This window comes from Microplitis mediator, chromosome 2 (genome assembly GCF_029852145.1).
Source record: "Microplitis mediator isolate UGA2020A chromosome 2, iyMicMedi2.1, whole genome shotgun sequence".
Lineage (NCBI taxonomy): Eukaryota > Metazoa > Arthropoda > Insecta > Hymenoptera > Braconidae > Microplitis > Microplitis mediator.
In genome coordinates, this window is record NC_079970.1 from 755,557 (window position 1) to 782,536 (window position 26,980).

Here is a 26,980-nt window from a genome sequence, read left to right on the forward strand (position 1 = left end):
ATTTTTTAAAATTAATAAACATTTATATTAAATGTATTCCAGTGTTTTTTAGTTGATGGGATCCGTTAATATGCTTTGCTTATTATTTTTTGTAATTATTTCAATAAAAAATTTTAAATATTATTATATTTAATTTATTTATTTATTATTTTTTTTTTTCAGACTAACAAAATATATAAAAACTTATTCTAATTTGGTTTGTAAAAATGAATTTTACTTTTTTTTTTAAATTATTGGACACACTCCGGTGGTGACGTGACCGAAGGCACGTTCAGGATCCGGAGTTATTTCATTTGAATTAATAATTATGTTTTTAATACAGCCGACGTACTGCGAGTGAGATGTACTTCCGCGCAATCGCTTTCCGAGGAGCGGATGCCCGCCTATAAATATCGGATGCTTCGATAAAACACCCGCGGAATTTTTGTTCCCGATTCCTGGTGGTGCTGCTGCATGATCTACTGACAGTAGCACAGCATTCTTTTGCTTTACAGCTGAAATTATTTTAAATAATTAATTTTTTTATCATTTACTTATGAGTAGAAAAAAATAAAATTACCTCTGATATTGTGCCAGTTTCCGTCGCACAATGAATTAGGCATCTTTGGTACAAAGGAAGTTTCAATTGGACCTTTTGTTGTCTTAACCAAGAACTTGATGGTACCATTGACCATTTCTAGTAACAAGAAATCACGTTTTCCGTGTACGGATAATAAATGACCGGATGTTGATCTAGGCTTTATGTCCATTTGTATGTCGACACTCCGTCCGACAGTAAATTTATCCACTGGTTAATTAAAAAAAAATATATCAATTACTATCATTAAAGTATTTAATTTAAAAATAATTATTGTAACTTTTTTTATTCAAGATTATAAACATACTCGCACGGAATAAATTGCTGCCGTTTCCAGGGTAGAAGAATACACCAGACTCGACGCGATTCGAGCATGGAATCACTCCAACTTTCTCATCAGGATCACCAACAGGCTGTCCGTTCATCATAAAGTTACTCAGGCATCCATTGAATGTTTTATTGGTTCCCTGAAAAAAAGAAGAAAAAATTTTAAAAAATAATGTCGTAAATTGTAAATAATTAATTAATGAGTCTTACAATATTAGCTTGAACATTGGCAGACAATTCGGGAAGTATTCCACCCAAGTAGAACGGAGGATTAACATCCATGGTGGCAGCATTGCCTTGTGAGTATTCCGCGACCGCGAGATTTTCATCGACGATAAGTTCGCCGAAGTTGCCGCTTCTCTTGAAGACAATAGTGTGCCACTGGTTGTCATTTATTTTTATTTCACTCTTGAGCCAGGCGGGTCCAGTGCCGCAGTCGAATGAATAATGAACGCGGCCACCCTGAATGTAAACAGCGATGAAGTGATTTTTGGTGATCGCCGAGCTGTAGAAAATGATTCCTTCGTCTGCGGCGGTCTTCAAATCTATCTGGAGATCGTAGTCATCCTTGTACCGGCCATTCAGCGATCCGTATTCCAGTCTGCTGTTTCTGGCAGTTCCGAATCTCCAACCGCTCTCACTTTCGGGATCAACTGCAGGCATATACGGGAGCTTGCAAGAGTCTACTGTGTAAGGAGGCGCTTGAGTAGTCACTGGCTCCACAGGTCTCTCGGGTTTCTCAGGTTTTTCGGGTTCTTCAGGCTCATCTGGCTCTTCAGTAGGCGATTCAGTCAAGGGAACATTGAGGGTAACTCGTCCCTCAACTTCATTAGGACCCGGTTCGACGGTGTCGACCTCAACGTCAATAATGTTGCTCTTAGTTGAAGCCATTGTTATTGTTTCAGGCAGTCCAGTGACAGGTGGAGGAGGCCAGACCCCGATGTCAGTTTCAGTCGGCAGATAAGCAGGAGTCTCACCACCCAAACACTTGCCGAGGAAGGCATTGGGACGTTCTTTTGTATTAGCGAAGTTTATGATCTCTCCATTGAGAGTCGCGTCGCCGATGCACCCGACAAATGGCTCTGTGGACTTTGAACCGCTTGGCGCATTAGGTAACCCACCGATATACAAATTTCCTTTCCGAATACTCAAAGCGGGAGGGGGGTAATCTGTTACAAAGTTATCAATATCATCAATGTCTATCCTCAGAGCGGTGTCATCATGAGTTGCAGTGACGACGTGCCACTCATTGTCATTGAATTTGCTACCAGCGCTGCTACTCCGGACGACTTCACCTTGACTCTTGAAGACCAGGACTCCCTCTTCGATGGACAACGCGCTGTTGGACGTCTGGTCGGCATTGGTGGCGTAGAAGATGAGACCATTGTCTGCAGTGGTCTTGAACTTGAGGTTTACCTGCAGCGTTGGATCAGCGGTTACGTTCTGCCACTTTACATAACCAGGTGAGTCTTCTTCAAACGATACTAAGCTTGCGAATCTCACTGGGCATCCTGGCATTACACCAAACGCCTGAGAATTCCTACTGAGATCAACTGAAGTGTCTAGAATTACAACTTCGTCAATGCAGCCCTCGAAACCGAGATTAGTCACGGATCTGTACGAGTGTCGTATGTTTGGTGGATACCCGCCCACATATATGTGGTCATTTGCAGCTAGAGTCTTTCCGCCAGCTTCTATTTCATTTTTCGCTACCATGATACCGTCGATCTCCATCAAACCGATGCCTCCGAGTCTCCGGGCCTCGAGAGTGTGCCACTCCCCGTCGTTGTACTTTTGCTGAGACATCAGAGCCACCGGGCCGTCTCCCAGATCAAACTGGTACAGCACTTGTCCGTTTTTCATCTCCAGCGCCAAGAAGTGCTTGCCCTTACCCATCAGATACATCAACCCGTCTTCAGCGAAGGTCTTGAAGTTCATCTTCAAGCTGAATTTCGAAGGATCGTGTCGTATTTGCGAGTTCTTCATACTCAGGACCGCGAACCCGTTTCTGTCAAACCTGTAGCCCGTGCTGGGAGTAAAGTCAATAAGTTTGTCGCGTTCCATAGCGCCTTGCTGATTGTTCTCGCCCTTGATAAAGTTCCAGAACGACACGGGAATGTCTCCGATAACCAGGTCCTCCATTTGTCCTTCAAACGAGGACGCGGTCACGACATCCGGAGTCTGGAATGACGTTGGGTAGCCACCGACGAACAATTTCGAGTGCTCCTGATCCAAATTGAATATCGAGTAAGTACCTGGTAGCACTTGTTCCTTGACGATCTGCTCGTCTCTTCCCTCTCCGATGTCCTCGCGTACGATAAGTTTTACATTCTTACCGGTTCTGTCGACAATTATCTGACGCCATACATTGTCCGACACGTATTTATTGTTAATAATCTTCACTGGACCAGAACCCAAGTCGATAATCAGTACCGGGTAACCGCCTTCGATCATCAGCGCCAAGAAATCATGAGTTTTATGCCGCGTCACCTTTCCTCTGTCTTCATTTCCGAGGTACAGAAGGAATCCATTGGCTTTGTCTGTTCTAAAGTACAGAGACAACTTTGTGGACGTCGCTAGTAAAGGCAGACTCTCTGGGTTCTTCAACTGCAAGGTCGTGTTGCGATAGAATGTCACTCCTATTTTGAATCGATCAGCGAGTTCTCGCGCATTAGCTATTTTATTTTTCAAAGCTTCTATTTTGATTTTTAAGTCATTGCCAGTAACGTCAATACTATTTTGAGTCTCTCCCAATTTGCTCAACAGGTCCGCCATGTTGGGCAGAACTTTGCTGACCGAGTCCAACTGCTTCTTGGCCTGAGAGACGTCGCGCATTGAATCCGTAGTGTCTTTAGTCAAATTCTTAGTGTCTTTTAAATCATTTGAAATTTTGTTTACGACGCCGTCCATGCGGTCCATTGAATTGTTGATCGTCTGCTCAATCTCATTGGCCTCCTGGGTGAGATCGTCCATCGGCGAGCCAGAACTCAATGACAATTGGTTTAGTGTACTGTTAATCCGATCAAGCGCCTCAGTATTTTTTTTATTCTGCTTAGCAATGTAATTATTGAACTCCTGGGCTTGGTCTAAATCTGCCTCGAGTTTTCCCTCCGTGGTCGCCAACGCGGACTCTGCAAGACCCAGTAATTTTGACGAACGCTCAAGCGTTTCGCTGGTTTTGCTGTCAATGCCGTTTGAAAGTGCTGTCGCGTTAGTTGCAGCCTGAGCAGCTTCGTAAGCTGCGTCGCGAGCTTCTTGAATAGCGCGTTCGATATCTCGATAAGCTGACACTGCTCTTACTGCACTAGTGTTACGTGTAGGATTCAATTTACTATCCAGATTAATTGACTCGTTGTAAAGTTTCTCTGCATGCTCTTCAGCTCTCGCTACCATATCTATCACGTCTAGAAGGTCATTGTCATTTTGATTAATTGTATTGTTTAATTGATCAAACGACTCTTGATTTTTAATCGCCAAATCACCTGTAAAAAAAAATTAATTACTTTTTTATATTTATTTTTAATTACTCAAAATAATTAATTAACTAAACGTCAATACCAAAAAATAATAAAATGAAAAGGTGAATTTATTTTATAATCAAATTATTAACGAAACTATCGATTTTAGTAATAACTTTTGAATGTTAATTTGTTATAGCAATTAAAAATAAATGATAATTTACTTACGCAGAGTTTTAAAATTATCATCTGCTTCACCCAAATACATGGTAGCATTTGTATTCAAATTTTGTCCAGTCATAATGTCATCTTGGCTCTCAGTAGTTGCATTTTTTATCAATAAATCAAAATTACCGAACTCTTTAGATCTGTTGTTGTCATCAATTAATTTTTCAGCTGCACGTGTAAGTTCATCGGCTTTGTCAGTAATTACATAAAAGTCATCAACTTTCATGCTGAAGTTATGAATTTTTTCTCCTAATTTACTGGCAGCGGCGCTTAAATTACTCACAGGGAAGTTGTACTCAGTCATTTCAGATACCAAACCATTTGCATGATCTGATTGATCGATGGCTTTGTCTCTGAAGCTTACAAAAGATACATTTTTTATTTTATTCAATATCTCATTGGCTTCTTTAAGCGCGCTGTCGATTTTCGCGGCAGTGCCCTGGCCGATGTTGGTCGCCAGGTACTGGACTTCTGAAATTATCGTGTTTACAGAATTTATTTCCTTCCTGACATCCGTTTCCAAATTGTTCATTTCGACTAGAGTATTCTCGGCTCCATTTTTCCATCTCTTGCTGTCGTCGGCGGTGTACTCGACGCGCCTCTTCTGCGTGGAAACTTCTTGGTCAAGTTTTGAAATTTCTTGCTGCAGAGGAACAAAGTCAATGCGACTCGAGTCAAGTAACTTAACGTCTGGATATAATTCATTGACGCTGTCGTTGACGAATTTCAAACGTTGGTTGGTGTAATAGCTTTCGGCGACGGTGTTGAACTCTTGAGCTACTGGAGATAGGAGTGACTCGAGTTGATCGGTGACATCGAGAAGATCGTCGATACACGAGTCACATTCGTAGCAACCGTCACCTTCTTTTAGGACCCAGCGGTAAGGACAGTGATCACATTTCTCGCCAATAACTCCGGGTAAACAGGAACACTGACCAGTTGTGGTATTACACGAGGATCCGAGTGAGTATCCGGTGTTGCAGTTACAGGAGGTGCAGCCTTCTGGTCCGTAATTCCAGAAGCCAGCGATACATCGGTCGCATTTACGTCCAGTGACACCTGGCTTACATTTACATTGACCTGATGAGAGGTCGCATTGAGCAAAATCTGAAGCAAGACCGCAGTCACAAGCTTGACATCCGTTACAGGAATTGAAACCAAAATGATTCTCTGCACAACGATCACACTTTTCACCGATGACGTTCGTTCTGCACTCGCAGAGCCCGTTGTAGCTGTCGCAGCGTTCCATTCCACAGGATTCGCACTGACATGTTCTGCAGTCTTTGCGCTCGACGGCGTCCCCGTAGAATCCTGGGGCACAAAGGTTACAGGCCTCGCCGTAGGTGTTGTTTAAACAGTGAAGACACTCGCCGGTTATTGAATCGCAGGAGCCTATATCGTTGGTGTCGATGTTGCCGGAACACTCGCAGAGTTTACAGAACTCGCCCTCGATGTTCGGGTCACCGTAGAAACCTGCAGCGCAAGATTCGCAGCGCGCTCCGTAGTAACCGGGCAGACAGTCACAGCTGATTTTGTTCCCTGCTTCGTTGACTTCGCAGCCGGTGGCAAAGTTGTTGGAGGCTATAGGTAGAGGACAGGCACAGATTAAACAGTCAGTCGGGGTTCCGATAGTTGCGTTACCGTAGTAACCTTGTTCACAGAATTCACAGTGATCGCCAGTTGTTCCATTTTTACAATTCTGCAATAAAATTGAAATTTTTAATTAATATTTAATCTAAATGACTCGGTCTCGTGTCAAATAACCTGATACCAAGTCAACTGATCCGGTACCAAGTCCTGAATTATAAAAAAATAAAACTTACATGACAAATTCCAGTTTTAACATCGCAAGTATCGGCATGTCCATTACATTGACAACGTACACAAGAGCCACCATAAGGTCCTGACTCAACTCTATAATATCCTGGAGCACATTCTTCACACGAAAGACCCTGATAGTTTGGTGGGCACTGGCACTGCTCGACACTGCTCGCTTGTTCGCTTCCCGGGATGTAAGTGTCCGTAGTCGTGTCCATCGTAACATCTGACAACGTTGCCGCGATACTCGGCTCCCAATACGTTCCTCTAATATAAACCCCCTTCAAATTCTCCAGCGTCACCAGCATTTGCTCACGCGTCACATCGATATTTCCCATCGTGATAAAGTTAGACTCGACAAGCGCCACCGAGGCTCCGAAGTACGTAAACGAAGGCGGCTGTTCCTCGCCATAGTGCAGCAGGACACTATCGCTACCCATCAGAATGACATCAGGTCCAGCGATAGCTTTACCAAACGGTCCAGTGCTGTAGAAGACAGTATAGTTCAGCGTTCCACCATACGATGTTAACTTTTTGCCCAAATAGTTGCTGGGTGCTGAGAAGTAGACAATATTTGAAAAGGTTTCATTGTTTGTGAGACTGACCATTATGGAAGTGTCGTTGTATTCTTGCGGAATAATTGTCAATATCGTAACATTGCCCGTCTTGTCATTAACCAACGCAACATCCCAATCAATCATGTTGTACTCGTAAGCCCTGTAAAGATTCGCCGAATCACATCTGGTTGTTTTTCCAAAGCAGAAGCATTTGCTGCAACCCTCAGCATTGTCCTCTTGCAAATTGAATGTCCCTGTCTTACAAATATCACACGCTGAACCATCAACATTAGCTTTACAATAACACTCAGCAGTATACTGGTCACAAATTTCCGCCGTAGTTCCTTTGACATCGCAGTCACAGGCCTCACAATACGGGAACTGGGTGTACCCATTCTGACATTTGTCACACTGCCGCCCAACGACATTTTCCTTGCACTTACACGTGCCGTTAAGGAGATCGCACTGCATGTCACCATTGAGGACACCAGCAGGCGAGCAATTGCACTCCTCACAACCGATGATCGGGTGGAATCCATAAGTGCCTTCCTCACACTGATCACATCGTTCCCCAGTGACCCTAGACGGGCAAATACATTCGCCTCGCTCTGGTTCGCAGATCGCCGTGATCGGACAATCACACGGCCGACAATTTGGATACCCATAGAAACCAGTCTTACAAATTTCACAGCGACGGCCAATGATATTTGGTTTGCACGGACACTGTCCGCCAAATTTATCGCACTCGAAGCTCGTAGTACCATGGGCGCTGCAATGACAAGGCAAGGCTCCATTGTTGTAATTCGCGGTCAGTGAAAATATTGAATCGCGACAGAAACCGTCATCTGTAGTATTAATGTGGAAATGATTGTTACCACAGCGTTTAATAAACTCTTTGGTCTGATCGATTTGGATTTTCTTCAATACCTTGTCGTCATACTGATCTGCTGGTATTATCAACAAGTAGTCAATCCAAATACCCGGACCGGGATTTTTTAAACTTATAACGACATTCTCAATTAACTGGAACTTTAAATTACCGTCAAGCTGACGAATTATGCTACGACACCCGCTGTTACTTGGACAATGAGGCACCGCAACTTTTGATTCATAGAATTTACCATTCTGCACAATAACTTCCAACTCAAACTCCGGGTTATCAGGCTGGTAATATTGAATTACAAAAACATACTCACCAGGTTGGGGCACTTTAGTTTTTATATCAATGAAAGCATTGTTATTATTATCCAAATAAATAAGCTTGGTCGTGTTGTCAAATATACCAGGCGGACGGTTATCAAGTTCCACATCCTCAACGTGAGCTTCGAACTCAACTTTTTTAGCATCGGCGCCTCCTGGGAATATTCCCTGGACACATTTACCGTTTTTACGCACGCAGACTGATTTCGGCTTGATATAATCCAGCGACCAGCGTTCGTAAGGTATTGCCACAATGGATTCGACGGCAATGTTTGAATGCGGTTCGCCGGTTAACACCAGAGTTGCGTAATTTGTAGAGAAATTAGTGACGGCTATTTTGCCGTGTCTGTCTGTGACAACCTGACGACAAATGCTGGTATATTTACACGGGTAAAGTGTCGCTTTACCTTGGAAACTGGTATTTACTTCAATCAAGAGAGTCGAAGTTGATTTGTCTTCGCGTGCTGTTACATAAGTCACCAGCAGAATGTAAGAACCGGGTTTAGATACGCGGAATTCAAAGAGAATCCGTTTCTGCTGATCATTAATCAGCGGTATTTCGTCCTGGCCGATTTCACTGAGGACGTCGTGGTCGGTAAAGTACTCGGTCAAAGGGAATCTACCAGAGTCGGTGTCCAAGAAACCACCAGAGCCGTGAACTGAATCAAAGCCCTTGACATTCGGATAATCGTAGTGACGACACAGACCCACTTGTCCTATTTCACAGGGAACATCAACGTCCTGAGTTAGAATTGTCGCCTCATAATACTCAGCTGGCAAGAGAACGAAGTAGTCGAGGAATAAATTTTTCTCAGTCGCGATACTTATTGACCAGTATCCGGGATTCATTACCATTGTCGCTGGTAAATTACCGTGGACGCCGGCAACGGTAACAAATGCGGGTTCATTTGTCGGTTTGAGCTGGACTTTGAAAGTCTGTTCAATCTCTTGCGGATTATCTGGAGTAATTTTTATATTACCGAGAACTGGTTCAGAATTTTTGTTGACGAACCGGAGAACCATGCGGTTGAGTGATGGCTTGGAGATGTAGACGCGTTGGATTATTTCATTCTGCAAAGCTGAAAATACGGCGTAACCTTTCCAGCTGTAACCAGGGAAACTGTCTTCTGCGAAACCGTAGCGCACTGGGCTGTTGCTCGGCGTGCGTCCATCCTCAACTTCATACTGGAATTGGTGGAGTGTCGGGAAGTAATGAGCTTTAAGAGGTTCCGTACAAGTTTGCCCTGTGACTCGCGGTTGACACGGACATTGCCCGGTTTTTTTGTCACAAATTGAACTTATAGAGCCACCGATATCACAAGCGCACACTAGAAAAAAAAAGTTTTGTCAGCCAAAAAAAATTAAACGTAAAAATTATTTAAACAAATAATTTACCTGAACATCCAAACAGATTTGATTCTTCTAGATTATAAGTTCCGTCAACACATTGATCACATGCGCGACTTGTAACTCCTGGTTTACAAATACATTGACCCGATTTAGTGTCGCATTCACCAATACTTCCAATAACACCAGGAATATTACAGTTACAGTCTAAAAATATATAAATTATTTAGCCCCCAATGATAATTTTATCACCCGCAAATTCTCAGTAGAATAATTCAGCCTAAAATAAAAGCAATACCTTCGCAACCATCAGGATTAGCCTGCTGCAAGTTCCAATACAGTGGCTTACACTGATTGCAAATTCTTCCCTGGACCCGATCCTTGCACTGACACAATTCGCCCGCCGGCAGAGATCCACATCCCGTAAAAGACTTAGGAACACCAGCGGGATCACAATTACAGCCTTCACATCTTGGGAAATTGTAGAATCCTTCTTTACATTGATCACACTGCAGTCCATCAAAGTTTTCATGACACTGGCACTTGCCTTCAGTGTCACAAGACACCCCTATCGATCCATGGCTATCACAATTACAGCCTAAAATTAATCAGTAATTAATTAATTAATTAATCAAACAAACAATTAATAGGGAATATAGAATGTATACTTACTGACACAATCGGGATACATAAAGTAACCGGGACTACATTGATCGCAAGAACGTCCAGCAAAATTACCAAGACACGAACATTTGCCATTAACGTCACAGCTTATTGATGAGGAACCAACGGAACTACAATTACAGGGCCTACAATTTGGATATCCGTAATATCCGCTGATACATTGGTCACATCTTGCTCCTCCGTAGCCTTCTTTACACAGACAACTGCCGTCTCTTTTGTTACAAACCTGTGGCTCTGTTCCTCTTGCATCACAATTACAATCTTCATACATATAATTAATCAATCAATTAATCGATACTAATAATAGTAATATAAAAAGTTAATTTTGTAAAAAAAATGAAACTCACAGTTACAAACTGGATAATTATAATAACCGTCTTCACAAATGTCACAAGTTCTGCCTCCGTAATTATTCTTACATGTACAATTACCCGTCACGACGTCACATACATCGTTGAGTGAACCTTGCGGGTTACATTCGCAAGCTAAAATTATTTTAAATAATTAGTTTTTTTATTAAATTTTTATAGTGTACGTATATGAAATTAATGGAATTCGTACGTAGACATTCGGGAAATTTATAGTATCCCTCGGCGCAAAGATTACAATAAGCGCCGGCATAGTTTTGTTTACACGGACAACTGCCGTCAACGGCTTCACAATGATACCCGTCAGTTCCACCCAGATGACATTCACAGGGACGACAATTTGGGTACCCAAAGTAACCGTAGGCACAGGAGTCGCAATCGGGGGCCGTGAATTCTTGGCGACATTCACATTTCCCCGTTGACTCGGCGCAGTTGCCGGTTGAATAGAAAAAGTCGCAGTCACATCCTATAGAAAATATTTCATTATTGAGTAATTGGTTTGTTAATTAATTAATTTAAATGGACAATAATTACGTTGACAAACATCCGTTGCGTTCAAGGGTTTGCCTTCGGGTCTGAAGTACTTGGGCTTACATTGATTACAGTTTATTCCTTGTGTATTGTGAGCGCAATTTTGGCAAACACCACCTCCTTCATAAGCGCCGTGTATGTCAAGTGACAAATGTTTTTCATCTACTTCCGGGTCGTAAATACACTCGGTCGAGTGTCCGAAACAATTACAAGCTACAGAAAAATTTTTTATTATTTTTTAATCAGAAAATATAAAGTCATTTTACAATTCGGGTTTCAGAAATTGTTCAAAATTATTTAATGTATACATGAAAAAAATTTGGAAGCATAGAATTCAAAATTTTCAAATATTCTATTATTATAATTTATTTAATTTTCAATTTATCAATTTATTTCTGAAAATTTTATTTGTGGGCCAAATGATTCTCTAGAAAATCGTTATTTTATTTAAAAACTTGGGGAATGATAAGGGACTTTATCATAATTTTGATAAAAAAATGAACTTTCACCTCAACTCCAAATCTATCTGACACATATTTTTCTCAGTAGACGTTTTTGTAGAGAATTTTATACTTTAACCTTCCGGTAAAAAATTATTTTTATATTTTTTACGGCGAACATTAAATTCGAAGCGGCTTTGAAAATTATCATCAAAGACTGGGCTTAAGAATTTTTTTTTTTTTTATGTATACAAAATGATTTTGAACAGAGTAAAAAAAGAATTGCCGCTAAATGACAGCTAATTAGTGTGTACGCACGTTCACAAGTAAACTTCTTGAATGCTGTAGAAATCTGCCATTTTTTTTGTTGGAATCCTGGCAAACAAGAGGCGCACTGAGGGCCATAAGTATTGTGCTGGCAAATACATTCTAATTTTTTCGGCTGCTTTGGATCACGAATATCACACGTGTCTGCGTGCCCATTACACATACATCGTCCACCGATACTTATGTCTTTTATTGAATAAAAATACTAAAAATAAATAAAATAAAAAGTTATAAAAGTAAAAAGTTGAAAATTTAAATTCTCGATGAATGAGTTTAGTTAAAAATCTTATAAGTTTATCTAGAGTTTATCGGGCGATAAAGATAAACAAGTGGGTCATTGACTGCTTCCATTAATTAAAAATTCAGGGAAAAAAAAAATTTATATTTGACTTAGATCTTTTGAGAACTTACTCTTCGAGTTACTGTTGGATCCTGACGAGCGACGGACATCAAATGTCCAAGTAAATTTTTAGTCCTCAGAAAACGGAAGCGCACATTAGTAGCGCGGGTCCACTCTTGAAGAAGACTCGAGTTGAAGTAATGAGAGGCTGCCGGACGGTTATTTAAAATAGAAATCGGTATTTCACCGCCTTCGAGAGGTACAATTTTCGAGTACTCGGTTGTACAAATTACGCTGTCGTCACGTGTTATCGGTGTTCTGCTATCAACACCAAAGTATGTAAGACAATCGCTTGCTGAGTCAGAAAAATACTGCCATGGCTGCCAAGTTTTCCCGTAATCTTTTGATTTTTCCAAGACCCATAATCCTGGACGAGGTGAATTTCCCATTCGAATGTAAACGTATGCGACATGAAATTCCTGTTGAAAAAATATTTTACTCATGTAATTTTTTTTTTAATCACCAATTTATTAAAAAGTATTTTAATAATTCCTAGTTAATATAAATAACAAAAATTTATCAAGTTTTTTTTTTTAAATTTATACGGTACTTGAATTTTCTTTAAATCTTAATCTATAAGTTAATAAAAAAAAAATGTGGGAGTAATTTCTTTTGAAACTTAAAAAGGGTCCGATGGCCAGATGTGTGTTTTTTAAACACAAACATTTATATCTTGGTCTCGGTCTTGGTCTTCTCTTTCATTCTTTTTCTATTCCCCCTACACGACTCTTATGATGGATTCCAAAGACACATGTGCGGGTTTAGAGCCCTTCTGCCATCGCAGTCCTTATTCTAAGAATAATCTCGACTTTAAACCCCGACTTGATATTTTATAGTTTTAAAATTAATAAATTATTTTTATTTCAAATTTAGCGGCCATTATAATACAATCCTCCGTTTGAATTACGTACAAAATTAATATATTTTTAAAAAATTTAATATTATCTGTGCGATAGTAAGCTTCCTGTCTCAGAACGGAAGCCGCCTACGTATTTGATAGCTCATCATTTTATCAAATGTCTTTCTTCGAATGCTCATGATAAATTTATATACATATTTTCTGTCATATCATTTCTTCGTACATACATAAAATTTATTCTTAATATTTTAAATTCTTGAAACCCATTTATTTATTAATTAATTAAATTAAAAATATTTTACCTGTCCCAAATTAATTGTCAAATTAACTTCATTGTACTTCATCCCACGTGACAGAGGCGGCGATTGCCACCAGGTTTCCATTCCATCGACTGCATGTTCCGGGGGATGAAATTTTTCCGGTACCGTGGGGTCGCAAACATCACAGACCTTATTTTAAATTCAAATATATCATTAATAATTCATGTTGCATCTCAACATATATGATTACATACAATCCGCATGGATTATAATTCAAATAACACAACAATAATCATAATAAAATTCGGCTAAAGATTTAATAATAGTCAAATAGTAGATGTTTTTATTTAAAAAGTTGATGAATAATAATTATTCTTATTAAAAAAAGGGATAACTAAATTTTTGAACCGTTGCTGGTTCAAATTATCATTATGTATTTTTATATTTCCATGCAGTAATAAGAGTAATATAAGACAAGTTAAGTATACATAAGTTATTTTCGGTCATAAGAACCCAACAGTTCCAACGGACTCAGTAGTTTACAGAGAACTTACATCAGTAAACCCATAACTCAAATTGATAACATATTTAGTAGGGCTATCTCAGGTCATTTTTATCTTATATATTTTTTTATAACTGCTCCAAAGAAAGTAACACTAAAATTTATCATCATGCATTAAATATATTTATAAATTATATAATTATTTATTTTTAAAAAATTAACAAAATTTTTGACCACGCGAAATTAAGTGTTTTTAATTTTTGAGCGAGTGCTAGATTTTTTGGAGCGTAAAGTCGGAAAAAAATGATGAATGAAGAGAAAAATATTATGTGAGTTATAGTAATTTAGTATTTACTTGGCCTTGAATGAGATTGACTTCGGTGTCCTGATCGGAATTGGCACCCACAAGCTTACAATACAATTCAGGACCGGGAGTATCGACACCACACGTTGCTGAGGCGATTATTTCTTTTCCTTCAGCTAAATTGAAGTACGGAGGGGTCAAGATTTCTGCATTTATGCTTTGGATAATAAATCCAAGGCACAGCAGCACCCACCTCATTTTTAACGAAACTATTTTAATGACTTATTGTTTATTACACTTATCAAGTTTGTTAAATATAAATATAAATATTAATAGTAAGATTGAGCGATAATTTTTTTTCTCCCGGTATTAGGATCGAGCCGGCTTGGCTTCTGCATCCAAACTGAACAGATCCAGACTAAATTCAGATCACAGGCTCTGCTCGTTGGTAGTTGTTAGTATAGTAGTTGTAGTTTGTAACTAGCGAGAGATGATGGAGATGGAGATGGAGATGGAGAAGGAACACAAGTCTGGGGTGAATGAGAGAATGTTTTGTGGTATTTTTTTATTATTCTTGCTCTCTTTATTCTTCTTCTTGTTTTATTTCTAATACAATTCTACTCAGCTTAAAAAAATTTTTTTTACTTAAATTTTAAATTTACTTTCACCCTCCCGCCATAAAAATATAAATAATTCATTTTTAAAAAATTCTAATTTACCAGAGTTATATAAAAATATCAAATTTTCTTATTAAAACTCGTCAACATCCTACCAGATTTAATTTGGCGCCAAAAAAATTAAACCTACTACAGGAAAAAAATAAAAAAAATATTTTTTAATAATTTTTTATTATCTAGTGGATTACAATTATTTTAAATTATAATTTGTTGTTGGTCTAACGGTTAGTATGATAACAATAATTAAAATTTAATAATTATTTCTTAAAAATATATATTTAGTATATATAAATATATAACGATTGTAGATGAATTTGTATTTATTTAAATGCTTACGTAATACTTAATATTATTTTTAACCATGTAAAGACCCAAAAAAATTTTTTCTCTTCGTATATTTACACAAATATTTTTTTAAAAATATTTTTCTTCTCCGTTGGTCTTCAAAACTTAATTAAAGATCACCGAAGAATTATCTTTATAAGAATAAATGCAATTAGTGCCTGCATACTTCTTTGGAACCAATAAAGTCTGTAAACAAATATTTGCTTAAGTAATTAGTTGATCAAATAATTGAATGGTTTATTATTAAATGAATGGAAACTTACTTGGACAATCGATTGCGTGCTTGTGTCAGTGTTTCAGGTCCATCTTTAAGTATATACTTTCTTATTCCTAATATATATCCATGTACATAAGTACTCCAGTCAAGTGTTTTTATATCGACGTTAAAATTGTGAGCGTCAGTTACAGTTTTGACGCACTCTGATAATTGACTGATGTTGTTGCTCAAAAATTTCCATTCGTTGTTTGCAAAATAGTAACCCGTCGACGCAATACGAGCGAAACGTTTCGATAACTTCAACATTCTGAAAGAAAAAGTTTAATTTTGGAAAATAACAAATTTGATTTGTAAAAAAATTTTTCAAATTTAAATTACTGTAACTTTTTTTTAAATTGTCGTAACCACTTCGTCAAAAATGCAATTTGTAGTTTTGAATGTCTACTTTACATGAGTATTTTTAAATTTATCAGAAAAAATTTTCAAACCCTCAAATTTTTAATAGGAAAATCTTTCACATTATACCAAAAATTTGAATTTTTTATACTTCTCATTATAATTTTATAAATATAGGGGAGGGTGGGGCAGAGCGGCCCCCCTAAGCCAATTATTATTTTTTGTGGCTTTCAACCATAAGATCACTTTACTTTTGTCCTATTTCGAACGAATTTATGAACATTTTGCCAAAATTTTGAAAAAAAAAATTTTTTTTTTGTGGGGCAGAGCGGCCCCCCTTCAAAAAGTGATAAAAAAAATTTTTTTGTTTGTTTTTTTTTTTTTTTAATTGTTTTCATCATTAAGAATGTATTTCTTTCTCTTGACAACTATTTTTGGTTTTATATTACTCGAAAAAAATTTTTTAAAGCGTAAAAAATCGTTCACTCTCGATACCTTAATTACTAATTGTTATTTAATAAAAAAAAAAATAAATTCTATAATTTTACTTTATTTCAAAAATTTATCAACTAAAAAAAAAAATTTAATTTTTATAAATTTTTAGTGACCAAATTTGCCTCTCACATAAAGAAACGGCCGAAAAATATGAAAAAATAATTTTTTCGGAAGTTTCGGCTGGTCCATTTTGCCCCAGGTGTTATGCGTAGGGCTAGAAATGTGGAATTATAATAATTTTTTTTTAATTTGACGATAAAAATATGAAAAAATCACTTTTTCAAAATTTTGGGCTTGTCCATTTTGCCCCAAATGTCATGCGTAGGGGTAAAAATGCGCAAACATATCGAATTTATAGTAATTAGTCGAAAAAAAAAAAATTTTTTTTTTGGTCAAAATTTCAGGGGGGCCGCTCTGCCCCACCCTCCCCTATAAATATTTGGTATATTAGTTGAATGCAATGCAAAGCGGAGATTCAAAGCTTAAAAATGCATTTTTCAAAATTTGAATCCGATAATTTAAATAAAAGTTACCGCAGCTTAAATTTCAGATTCCAGTTTCAAAAAAACGTTTTTGACTTACATCGGTTTTTCTCCGCGGAATTTTAATACAATATCAACAATAAATGCTGGAACATGGTGGAACAATAACGTAGAAATTTTATGAAACAATAAACTAGGCGTGAAATTAAATCCTGGATACCAGATGGTTAATTTTGTCGGAGATTCAACGGCATATTTATTGATGTAATCACCAAATTTTCCCCAGCTTAAAAAAAAATACATCCCGATTATTAATAAATAATTGCCGGATATCAGATGGGAAACTTACGTGATAGGATTGAAAGCACCACTAACGCAGTTATAAATTTTGATGGTATTCGTTCTTCTCATAACGTTGTGCCAGGCGGCACAAACTAGAGTGTCGACGACATAGTCGACGGGTATGATATCAACTTTCAAATTTTTTTGACAATAAACACTTTTGAGTGTGCCGCGAGTTATTTGGACGATCAATCCTGTAAGTCCGCTGGTGTTATCGATCCATCCTGGATATGGCTCACGATAAGCTGCACAAACAATGCTGGGACGCACAATAGCAATAGGTAAACTTGTTCCCCTTTTCAAAATAATCAGCTCGGCCAATCTTTTAGTCAGCGTGTACGTGTTGGGGTGTCTACCTTTTAGATTTGCCTCCAAAATACTCAACGTTTCGTCATCCAAATTTTCACACATGTCGATTGCTATATCCGGCATTATTTTTGTACTGAAATTACATTTTTATCGTGATCGAAATCATTTATTTTTTATATTTTCACACTCGTAAAAAATTAAAACTTTTTTTTTTTCAATCATTTGATAATTTTCCAACATTCGAATAGTGAAAAAAAAAAAAAAAATAGTAATAGTTGATATTGTTTCATAAAAATTTAATGTATCGCCGAAAAAAAAACTTTTTAATTCATCAATTAAAAATTTTTAGCGGCTAAACCAGATAAGAGTGAAAGTAAAAAATTATCATATTAAATTTATGAAACTCTGAAAGTTGTAATTTTTTTAAAAATAATTATATCATATTTAAATTTTGAATATTAATTTAAACTGTAATTAATTATTCTGCCATAAAAATTAATTTTTAAAAATAACTCGAATTTTAAACTAGATTTAATTTAAAAAAATGATAATTTTCAATGAGTGCAGTAGTAACTAAAAGCAATTACTTGTAAATAATTTCATCAACTTCAGCCTGTTCGGGATTACTGTAAGCAGTACTAACATGAATAAAGCTTATGAGATTTATCATGCCAGTGCAGAGTTCGATAACACGTTCAGTACCGCGTGTATTTAAATTCATAGCTACTTTTAATGGTTCATTGAACTTGACGGTAGCAGCACCATGAAAGACGATGTTTACTTTTTGTGTTAACATTAAACGGTCTTGCTCACTTAGACCAAGGTCCGGTTGGCTTACGTCACCCATTACCGGAATTATTTTACTAAATGCACTTGGACATTCCCGTCTTATTCTGTCAAACACCTGTCCAAACAAATATATACATACATATAAATATTTTATTATGTAAATTAATTATAAATAAGAACAATAGTAATCAATCATACACACAGAAAAAAAGAATTTCTTGGCGCAAGAAATATTTTGTATTATGAATTGAAGACAAAAATTTTTCTTGGCTCAAGAATTTTTTTCTCGCCTAAAAAATTTTTTTCTTGTTCCGAGAAAATTTTTTCTTACCCCAAGAAAAGTTTTGTTTTCACTTTATAATACAAAAAATTTCTTGGGTCAAGTAAAAATTTTCTTAGAACAAGAAAAAATTTTTTGCGCTAAGAAATCTTTTTTTTCTGTGCATTATTTTTATAATAATAAAGTAACAAGACTTACAGTGCTGTCTAAAAGGGCTTGGAACCTCTCTTCCATAGTAAGATCTTTTTTTGGTCGAATCAAAACGTAGATTGTCGATATCCTTGGACATGAACGAAGTAATTTTTCAAGCAAAGCTTTTCCCAGAAATCCAGTGGCTCCAGTGATAAGAATAACTGATGCTGCAAAAAAGGCTTCGATAGATGTTCCTCCGGGATTAGCTTCTTCATTGTTGTGTTTATGACCATTTTCCGTTTGTGTATTAGATGTACCCATTTTTTAAATTATTTATTCTAAATCTGTAATTTTTTTATTTCATTTCATTTAAATATTAATGATAATTTATTCGAATTTGTTTTTAATGACAGAATGCTCGGAGTCATGTTTTGCATTTAATTACTTGGTAATGTGACATTTGTTTCATTTAATAATATTTTGTGTTTAAAAATTCTTTGCAAGCTCGATACGATACTTTATTATTGATCATCAATTGACATGTATCTCTTATATTTTTCTTATGACCATTATTTTATTATTTAATTCGAATAGTCGGATTCCGGTGAAGGCCGGGCTAAATGAGGGCGCTACAGAAATTATGAATTTTTTAAAAATTTAATACATATCCTAAATTTTTCTGCTTATTTTCAAAAATATTTAAACCGGTTCGAAAAAAATTCAATGAAAAACTTGAGTGTATTCCCGATTTTCAAAATTGCGCAGTAAATTTTAAAAAATTAAATATGATGTCATGTTTAGATGTTTAATTAATAAAATCATAATCACGGAAAATTTGAATTTTTATTGAAAATTTATGCGCACTATTTAAAATTATATAAACGTACATACATTGTATGTATTCAATAAATTCTTATTTTAAAAATAAAAAAGAAACATTAATCGATAAGTTATTGATTCGCTCAGCAATCGTTCGATATTTAAAGCCCAAAAAAATTTTATATTAAACGCCTGCAGATCCAAAATACACAAAAATTAATTTTTTCATTTACTATCGATTTACAAAATTGTAAAATAAACTACTGGCCGTCATTATTGTCAGAACTAATCAGATAAGACATTAATAATTACTTTGTTTTTATTTATGAAGTAACAAAAAACCCCAACGTCATTTTTCATACCACAAAAAATGTCTTGATTAATATAACACTTGACTTTTATCAATGTAATTATAAATTATAATTTGTCCCTGCATATTTCTACGATTTTATCAAAAACGTAAAATATATTTGTAGATGAAATAAACGATAATGAAAAGTAGATAAAATAATTTAAAAAACTTGTTCGTGAGTATTTTTCCTGTAAATATCGATTAGTGAAAGTGAAACTTAATGTCTCACTCTTTACATACATAAATATATAGACATAATTCAATGTATAGTTAACAAAGCTTACATTTATTTAATATATTTATAACTTTAATTGATCAAATGTCACATAAATCGCAAGGTCAATTAATAAAATTACTAATTACTCTTTAAATTTATCAATATGAAAATTAACATACATATATTTTTACATAAATATCCCTGATTAAAAATATCGATTTAAAGGGATTCAAAAAAAATTTTTTTTAATACTTTTAAATATTTTTGAATACCTTGAATATTTTTGAATCTCTCTTCTTATAGGCTTTAAATTTTTTTAATCAGGGACGTGAGTATTTAAATTTTTCGAGCGATTTTATTAAAAATGAAAAAAATCTTCCGCAGAAAGTATGAAATTAATAGAATAAAATAGATTGAATGTCGACCAAAAAGAATAATCCTATAAAAGGGAGCAATGTAATGGGATTATATCATGTACTGAGTGTTTAATTTTTCATGGATGCTATTAATTTTTTATTAAATGATACCTTGAAGGTAGTGGTAACCTTTTCCAATCGATAAAAATGAGTCGTATAGTTTGCACGTGGCATCAAATGTAGTACAATAAATGTTATAGTTCTATATATATCTATATATGTAATATGATAAACTATTATAGTAGGTAGTAGTTGAACCAAATATAAAACTTTCGATGGACATGGTGTAAATATATTGTTGATATCGATCAATAAACTTTTCCATAAATTAAAAACTAATGACCCTTTTTGTTCTACTCAATTACTAGATGGTAAAATTAATATTTTTTATTTTATTATTTAATATTTTTCATTGTTTAGGCGGATAGTTTTTACTTTTTATGTAACGCGAGTTGCGGTCGTAGATAAAATAATTGCTGGCGATAAACTAATTGCGGGCGGCTGATAAAGTTTTTTTATAAATTTGTGACAAATATTTAGTCACGTTCATTATTTTTCGGTAATTAAATTTAACTGAAATTACTGGAGAAATTATTCAATTTAAAAAGTTTATTAATGTACTTTGTAATTATGATAAGAAAAAAATTTATCGAGTGATAAAAACTAAATCGGATAAATTCAACTAAATTTATAAGCCGGAGAATTTGGTAAATAAATTTTGGTGGTTTAGTAAAAGATTTTTGGTGGTGGGTTTGATATTCAAATTAGATATTTAGGGATTTTATATTGTTATCAATTGTTATAAATAAAAAATGAAAAAAGTAATACGTACACATCGAGTACAACCTTCGCAATCGACAGTCAAATGACGACTTGGCGCGTCAAAGGTGAGAACACGCGCGACTGTTGAAACCCGAACTAAACCGGCAGAACGACAATAAAAGCGGTGCGGGTTTTTTTTTATTTTTTATTGCGACGTCGCGACGCCGAGTTGGAAAGCGTCGTCACAACGGGTCTCTTGTTTTTTATTCTTTCACACCAGATGACTCTACTTGTGTATTTTTTATTTTAAATTTGATTTGACAACCGCCGAATCATTTTTTTTTTTTTCAAGTTTCATAAAATTTTTTTTTTAATTTTTTAAAATTTTTAGAAATTAAAATAACTCGAGATGAATTAAAAATAGATTTCGCGCCATAGTTAAAATAAACATGACTTAAAATGCCTCAAGTACTTGGTCTTAAATATTAAAAAAAAAAAAATGCCATAAAAATTATTAATTTATTTTGAAAGCATGGAATAAAATTTTAAAATAATAAAAAATGTAAAAATAAAAACATTATCATTATTATGAATAAGTGAAAATGAACGACGGAGAGAGTATAAATCTTAAATCTTGTTTCCTTAAGATACGAGCCCAGTTGCTGCATTATGCAATAAGGAAACTGCATCGCTCTCACATGGAGTCGGAAGTTACTTTCTTTCAGTACTTGCACTCTATACGCATTTATATTTTGTATTTTTAAAGTTTCTCAGTATGTTCACGTGCATTTATGTCACAAACACTCATACATACTCATGCACATCATACATATATGTGTATTTATAGATTTACTTATTTTCTAAACACCAGAGCTTACCTTAAGTACCAAAACCACCCCCACTGCAACTGTAACGACCATAAACACCGATAATTTAAATCGATTCGTTTAAAAAAAAACTAATAATAATAATAAGAGCTACGTGAGATATAATCGAATAAACAGCACGTGAATGCACAAACTTGTTGATAACGACTGGTAAGATCCATCGATTTCTTCGTTTCTATATAATGCCCCTCTGCTTTTACTCCGATTCATAATAATCCCTACCTCTACCCTGTACTTGAACACAATCCTCGACTTTCTTTACTTTAAAATTTATTTCAATTTCATTTTATTACAAGTGTTTAATTTTTTGTTATTTTTTTAATAATAATTATAATTTTTTTACGAAAATAATTTTTTTGATTGTGTGAAATTAAAAAAAAATGAACGAGACCAAATTTTAAATTACTTTGTCCTCCAGATAAATTTATCGTGGGCATTATATTTGTAGATTACAATTGTAATCAATAGAACGAATATATATATGTATACTTGAATAAGGGATAAAATTGAATGTCACTTCGTAATTTCACAGCAATACTTTAGCCGTGAAAATTCCATAACCCAATTTCGTTGGGAGAAATTGTCGCTTGCGTAAGAGAATCTCACGAATGCATACATGTATATATATTTAATAAAATATAAAATAGGTCAATCATGGAAGAATATGTAGGATAAAAAACTCAGGATATAAGATAAATAAATATAAATCTCAAGAAAGAAATCAGTGTAAGATCTCAAAGCTTGAACTTCCTTCATTCAATTTTATGCTTTTTACTTTATGATCCATTTTTTCTTATTTTGTTTGAGGGTCGGAAAATGGAAAACTGAGAAAATTCTTTATAATTGTGATTTTTTGATTTTCAATTTTGCCCCTGCCCTTTCCTATCATAAAATTTTTAACTTAAAAATTTTCTTTATCTGCCCCTCCAACTCAAGTCTGAAATTTAAAATTTCGAAAAAGTTTTTGTTAAATTTTAATTACACAAATTTATTTGGTAATTAATAGTTACGGGGTTCCCAAGACTACGTCAGATGTCACTTAAGTACAAGTTTAACGATCTTACTAATTCCACAATCTGTATTGCCTACAGAATTTAAATTTAAACTGATCCCGAGGCTAAAATTGCCATAAATAAATTTTCTATCACTTGTCAACTCATCAATTAAAAATAAACACTCTCTACTTACTTCTAATTACACCAAAGAATAAAAAAAAAAAAATTTTTATCTGCTCATGAGCGTTAGAAAATAATCGTACATGTGTTTAAAGTAAATAAATAATTTTTCCGTTCAATTTCCATTGAATTAAACATCTGTGCTCTTAATCCCAGTTAAATAAATAATTCACGAAATTATTAATATAAATTATCCTGTAGTAATTGTTATCGAAACATATGTCACAACTTTATAGAATAAATATTTAAAGATATAAAAATATATTATTTGCAATGATGACTAGACTCGGCGGTGGGTAAGCCCAGAAAATTCCCATATACGGGGATTCTGTTTGTGAAAAATTCTGGTATAAATGACGTCATTAAATCGCACTGAAGTAAGTAAAGTAAGCCGTGACGTTTTGCCCGTCTGTTTATTTTCCCGCTCATTCGCGGAATAACTGGGATGTCACTTCCGCATTTAAATATTTAAATCCTGATAATTGTTGAGAAAAATATTATTTTAATTTGCATATTTTTATCCCGCATGAAAATTGAAATTGAACGCAAGGTTTTTCTTAACATCGAAACTGCACAACATTCAATCGCGAGGATAAATTGGATGAAATTTTTCTAAACCGGAAACTTGAAGGAGATCGAAAAATGTCAGCTGATGTCTAGTGAAAACTGTCGTCCACAAATCAGAATTAAATTTATCTCATTCGAAGTTAGATAAAAATCTAACTTACGTTTAACTCTGGGGTTATCCCCAATATTTGTATCCATAAATTCCGCAATATCTAATGCCTTGGATCTAACACCCCAATCCAATTATTTGTCATCCATTAATTTCTTAGTTTACAAACATTTAACTCAAAAAAAATTAAAATACTATAAATTTTTTTTAACGATCACTAAATTCACTTGATTGTAATCGTGAAAAAATTTATTGTTTTTTTTTTAAATTTTATTCTCCTGAATAAACACATAAGTAATTAAATGATAAAAGTAAATTTGTAAATTTATTCAAAAGTAAATTATTTTTAGCCTTTTAGTAAATTAGTACTAATAATTATCATAAAAAAATTTTTCTTTAACAGTAAATTGAAATCTCTAAATACGGACAGTAAATTTTCAGTATTGACTTATTTTTTACTGAAAACAGTAAATTTTAATTAAAAATTTTATTTTTTATTGCCTACTATAAATTATAATTAAAATTTCTAAATACGGATACCGATTTTTTCAGTGATAATAATTATTTATAAAATGATCATTTTTTTTTACTAAAAATAGAAATTTTAAATTAAAATTTTTTTTATATATTTTTAAATAATAATATGTCAAAAATAGTAGTAATTTTTTTATTTAAAATTGTAATGTATTACGTGATGCTTCAAACAGACGTCAGATTGTCAACCAAAGGAGTAGAAAAAAAAAATATACACTCATGATATCACATCCTTAAATAGAGATATTAAATATTAATTATTAAATAACAATTAAATTCATCGCGTTATAAATATTAATAATAAACACCGAAGCGCATGACGTAAAATAAATTTCGGGTGTTTCATAAATAAATTATGTGTCAAGTAACCACAAGATTCGATTGGTTAAAAAATTAAAAAATATCACATCCCAAAAGGTCTCTTTACAAAAAAATTACCTCGTTTCCTCTCGAGTTTATCAAAAATTACGTAAAAAATATGAATAATTAATTGATATTTTTTTCCTTGTATATTTATAGAGAAGAGATGATCGAAATAGTTCATTGGCTCAGTCCTTGGGCGGCACAAAGACCCCCAGCCAATTTATTAAATTTTTCTGTCATTCTGACAACCATTCCCGTAATATTAATCAATAAGCATTTATTATATTTAATAATCTACTAGCTTTTATTCGATATCGCTATTCTCCGCTCAACTAAATTCGCGGGGGTTTTTTAAAATACAAGGAATTTTATATCTTAGATTTAATTCATGGCTGATCTTCTATTCATCGCTGATAATAAGAAATTCAATGATAATAATAATAAATTAATTTATTTACTTTTAAATTACCGCGAATTAATTTTTTTTAAATTATTAATTATCAATTTTAATTAGAAATTTTTGTTTTTCCATCACTAGATGACCCACTTCTTATGTCCTTGTTTCGGGAATACTTCAGTACGAGACATGTTAAATCGAGGCCATTTTAATTCGTCTGATCATATATATATATATATATATATTTTACATAAAAGTTGGGCGATGAACTCACACATAAAAGTTATTGAATAATAAGTATGTATTTAATCAAGAAAGAATTTCCGGGAATAAATTTCTCTACGTGACGTCAAAAGGAATAAAAAGGTGCAAAATTAAATTAAGGGGAGGGGGGTTTAAATTAAAACAAAATTTTATTGGGCAGAATTGACGATCCTTTCGTGTCCTTGGGTCTGAGTATAAAGGTCGGCAGAGACATACGTGATCTTCCTCACGCGAGATTAATTCTACTCCTTTGGCGCGAAAATATTTAAATTATTTTATTTAAAAATAATATTTGTTGGTATTTATAGAATTTTCGCGGTTCTATCAATATTTATCGAATTGGAATGGCGGTAACGTGATGTGGCTCTTGAAAAAGAATTGAGTCGGCGGTTATCTTTAAAACTGACCCTACTACTTTTTTTTTGCTTTTATTATACAAAAGTTAAATTTTTTAGTCAAGGAATCGGTTGCTGATTGTTGTGAAATCCATAAATGTATCGCCGGAAATACCCTTTAAATTCCGCAGGTATTTCGGCGAAGTTGTAACCGATGTTTCAGAGACCGTCTTAGTCATGATAAAAAAATTTCACCGTGCGAAAGATTCATTCACAAGTTTAATTAAAAGGATAAATAATTTATGAATAGATTTGGCCGATTTTTTTGCAGATTTATTTTCAGACGCGCCGTCATAGATTTTAATATAAATATATTTTGATGTTTTAAAAATTCTTATTAATAGAATATTAAAAGTTTAAATGAATCATCCCAGTAGAAAAAAGACACATATATATTAGGCTGGGCCAAAAAAATCGACTATTTTTTGTTTTTAACGATACTGTGGAAATATTATTTGGGATGACAAAAAAAAATTATTGTGAAAATTTGAGCCCTTAATTTTGATATTAAGAGGTGTATCATCGCAATTTTCGATTTTTTTTAAATGAGCGGGTTTTTGTCTCATAACTCTCAATCCATCAAGATAAACGAAATCGACTTGGAAACATTTTTTGAAGGAAATTTGATGTTCTACAAAAAAGGTCTGATTGAAATTTTCCGTCAGATGAACCGTTTCCTTATAATCATGCTTTGAACGTTGGTATGATTTTAAAATTTGATTGTTGAACTTTGGAATTTTGTAATTCATGTAAAAATAAGTTTCCGGAAAAAGACAATGAATATTCTTGAAGGAAATTGAATGCTCTACAAAAAAAGTCTCTTAACAATTTTCGCTAAATTCACTCCTTCAAAAGTTATTCAAGATTATTGAAGTCGTTTTACATAACTTCAACCTTGAATAACTTTTGAAGGAGTGTATTTAGCGAAAATTGTTAAGAGACTTTTTTTGTAGAGCATTTAATTTCCTTCAAGAATATTCATTGTCTTTTTCTGGAAACTTATTTTTACATGAATTACAAAATTCCAAAGTTGAACAATCAAATTTAAAAATCATACCAACGTTCAAAGCAT

The 26,980-nt window shown here is 34.3% G+C and overlaps 2 protein-coding genes across 3 annotated transcripts; both read right to left on the reverse strand.

Moving 5' to 3' along the window:
• Positions 1-47: 47 nt before the first annotated feature.
• On the reverse strand, positions 48-14,596 carry LOC130663929 (laminin subunit alpha). Its single transcript, XM_057463506.1, has 16 exons — positions 14,239-14,596; positions 13,424-13,570; positions 12,274-12,681; positions 11,854-12,067; positions 11,099-11,308; positions 10,758-11,030; positions 10,544-10,681; positions 10,185-10,457; positions 9,811-10,110; positions 9,561-9,719; positions 6,414-9,493; positions 4,591-6,289; positions 1,115-4,386; positions 885-1,044; positions 560-787; positions 48-494 (listed from the first exon to the last, which is right to left on the reverse strand). The coding sequence occupies exons 1-16, from the start codon at positions 14,443-14,445 to the stop codon at positions 226-228; spliced, it is 11,037 nt and encodes a 3,678-aa protein (XP_057319489.1). The 5' UTR covers positions 14,446-14,596; the 3' UTR covers positions 48-225.
• A 412-nt stretch (positions 14,597-15,008) lies between these two features.
• Positions 15,009-22,235, reverse strand: LOC130663930 (putative fatty acyl-CoA reductase CG5065). Of its 2 annotated transcripts, none has more exons than XM_057463508.1 (7): positions 22,096-22,235; positions 18,718-18,995; positions 18,038-18,354; positions 17,149-17,583; positions 16,900-17,085; positions 15,473-15,733; positions 15,009-15,395 (listed from the first exon to the last, which is right to left on the reverse strand). In XM_057463508.1, exons 2-7 carry the CDS (start codon positions 18,970-18,972, stop codon positions 15,326-15,328), a joined length of 1,524 nt encoding a protein of 507 aa, XP_057319491.1. In that variant the 5' UTR covers positions 18,973-18,995; positions 22,096-22,235; the 3' UTR covers positions 15,009-15,325. The 2 variants fall into 2 exon arrangements, with proteins under 2 accessions (XP_057319491.1, XP_057319490.1); XM_057463507.1 differs by lacking the exon at positions 22,096-22,235 and adding an exon at positions 21,288-21,433 and having other exon boundaries at positions 15,010-15,395.
• Between the last annotated feature and the right edge of the window lie 4,745 nt (positions 22,236-26,980).

Coding starts and splice junctions, on each gene's coding strand:
- LOC130663929 (XM_057463506.1), bottom strand. CDS start 14,445: ATGAGGTGGGTGCTGCTGTGCCTTGGATTTATTATCCAAAGCATAAAT. Junction 10,458..10,543: donor TAATTATCCAGTTTGTAACT/GTGAGTTTCATT, acceptor ATATGTATGAAG/ATTGTAATTGTGATGCAAGA. Junction 6,290..6,413: donor TTAAAACTGGAATTTGTCAT/GTAAGTTTTATT, acceptor ATTTTATTGCAG/AATTGTAAAAATGGAACAAC.
- LOC130663930 (XM_057463508.1), bottom strand. CDS start 18,972: ATGGGTACATCTAATACACAAACGGAAAATGGTCATAAACACAACAAT. Junction 17,584..18,037: donor GTTGATGAAATTATTTACAA/GTAATTGCTTTT, acceptor ATGTAATTTCAG/TACAAAAATAATGCCGGATA. Junction 17,086..17,148: donor GGTGCTTTCAATCCTATCAC/GTAAGTTTCCCA, acceptor TTTTTTTTTAAG/CTGGGGAAAATTTGGTGATT.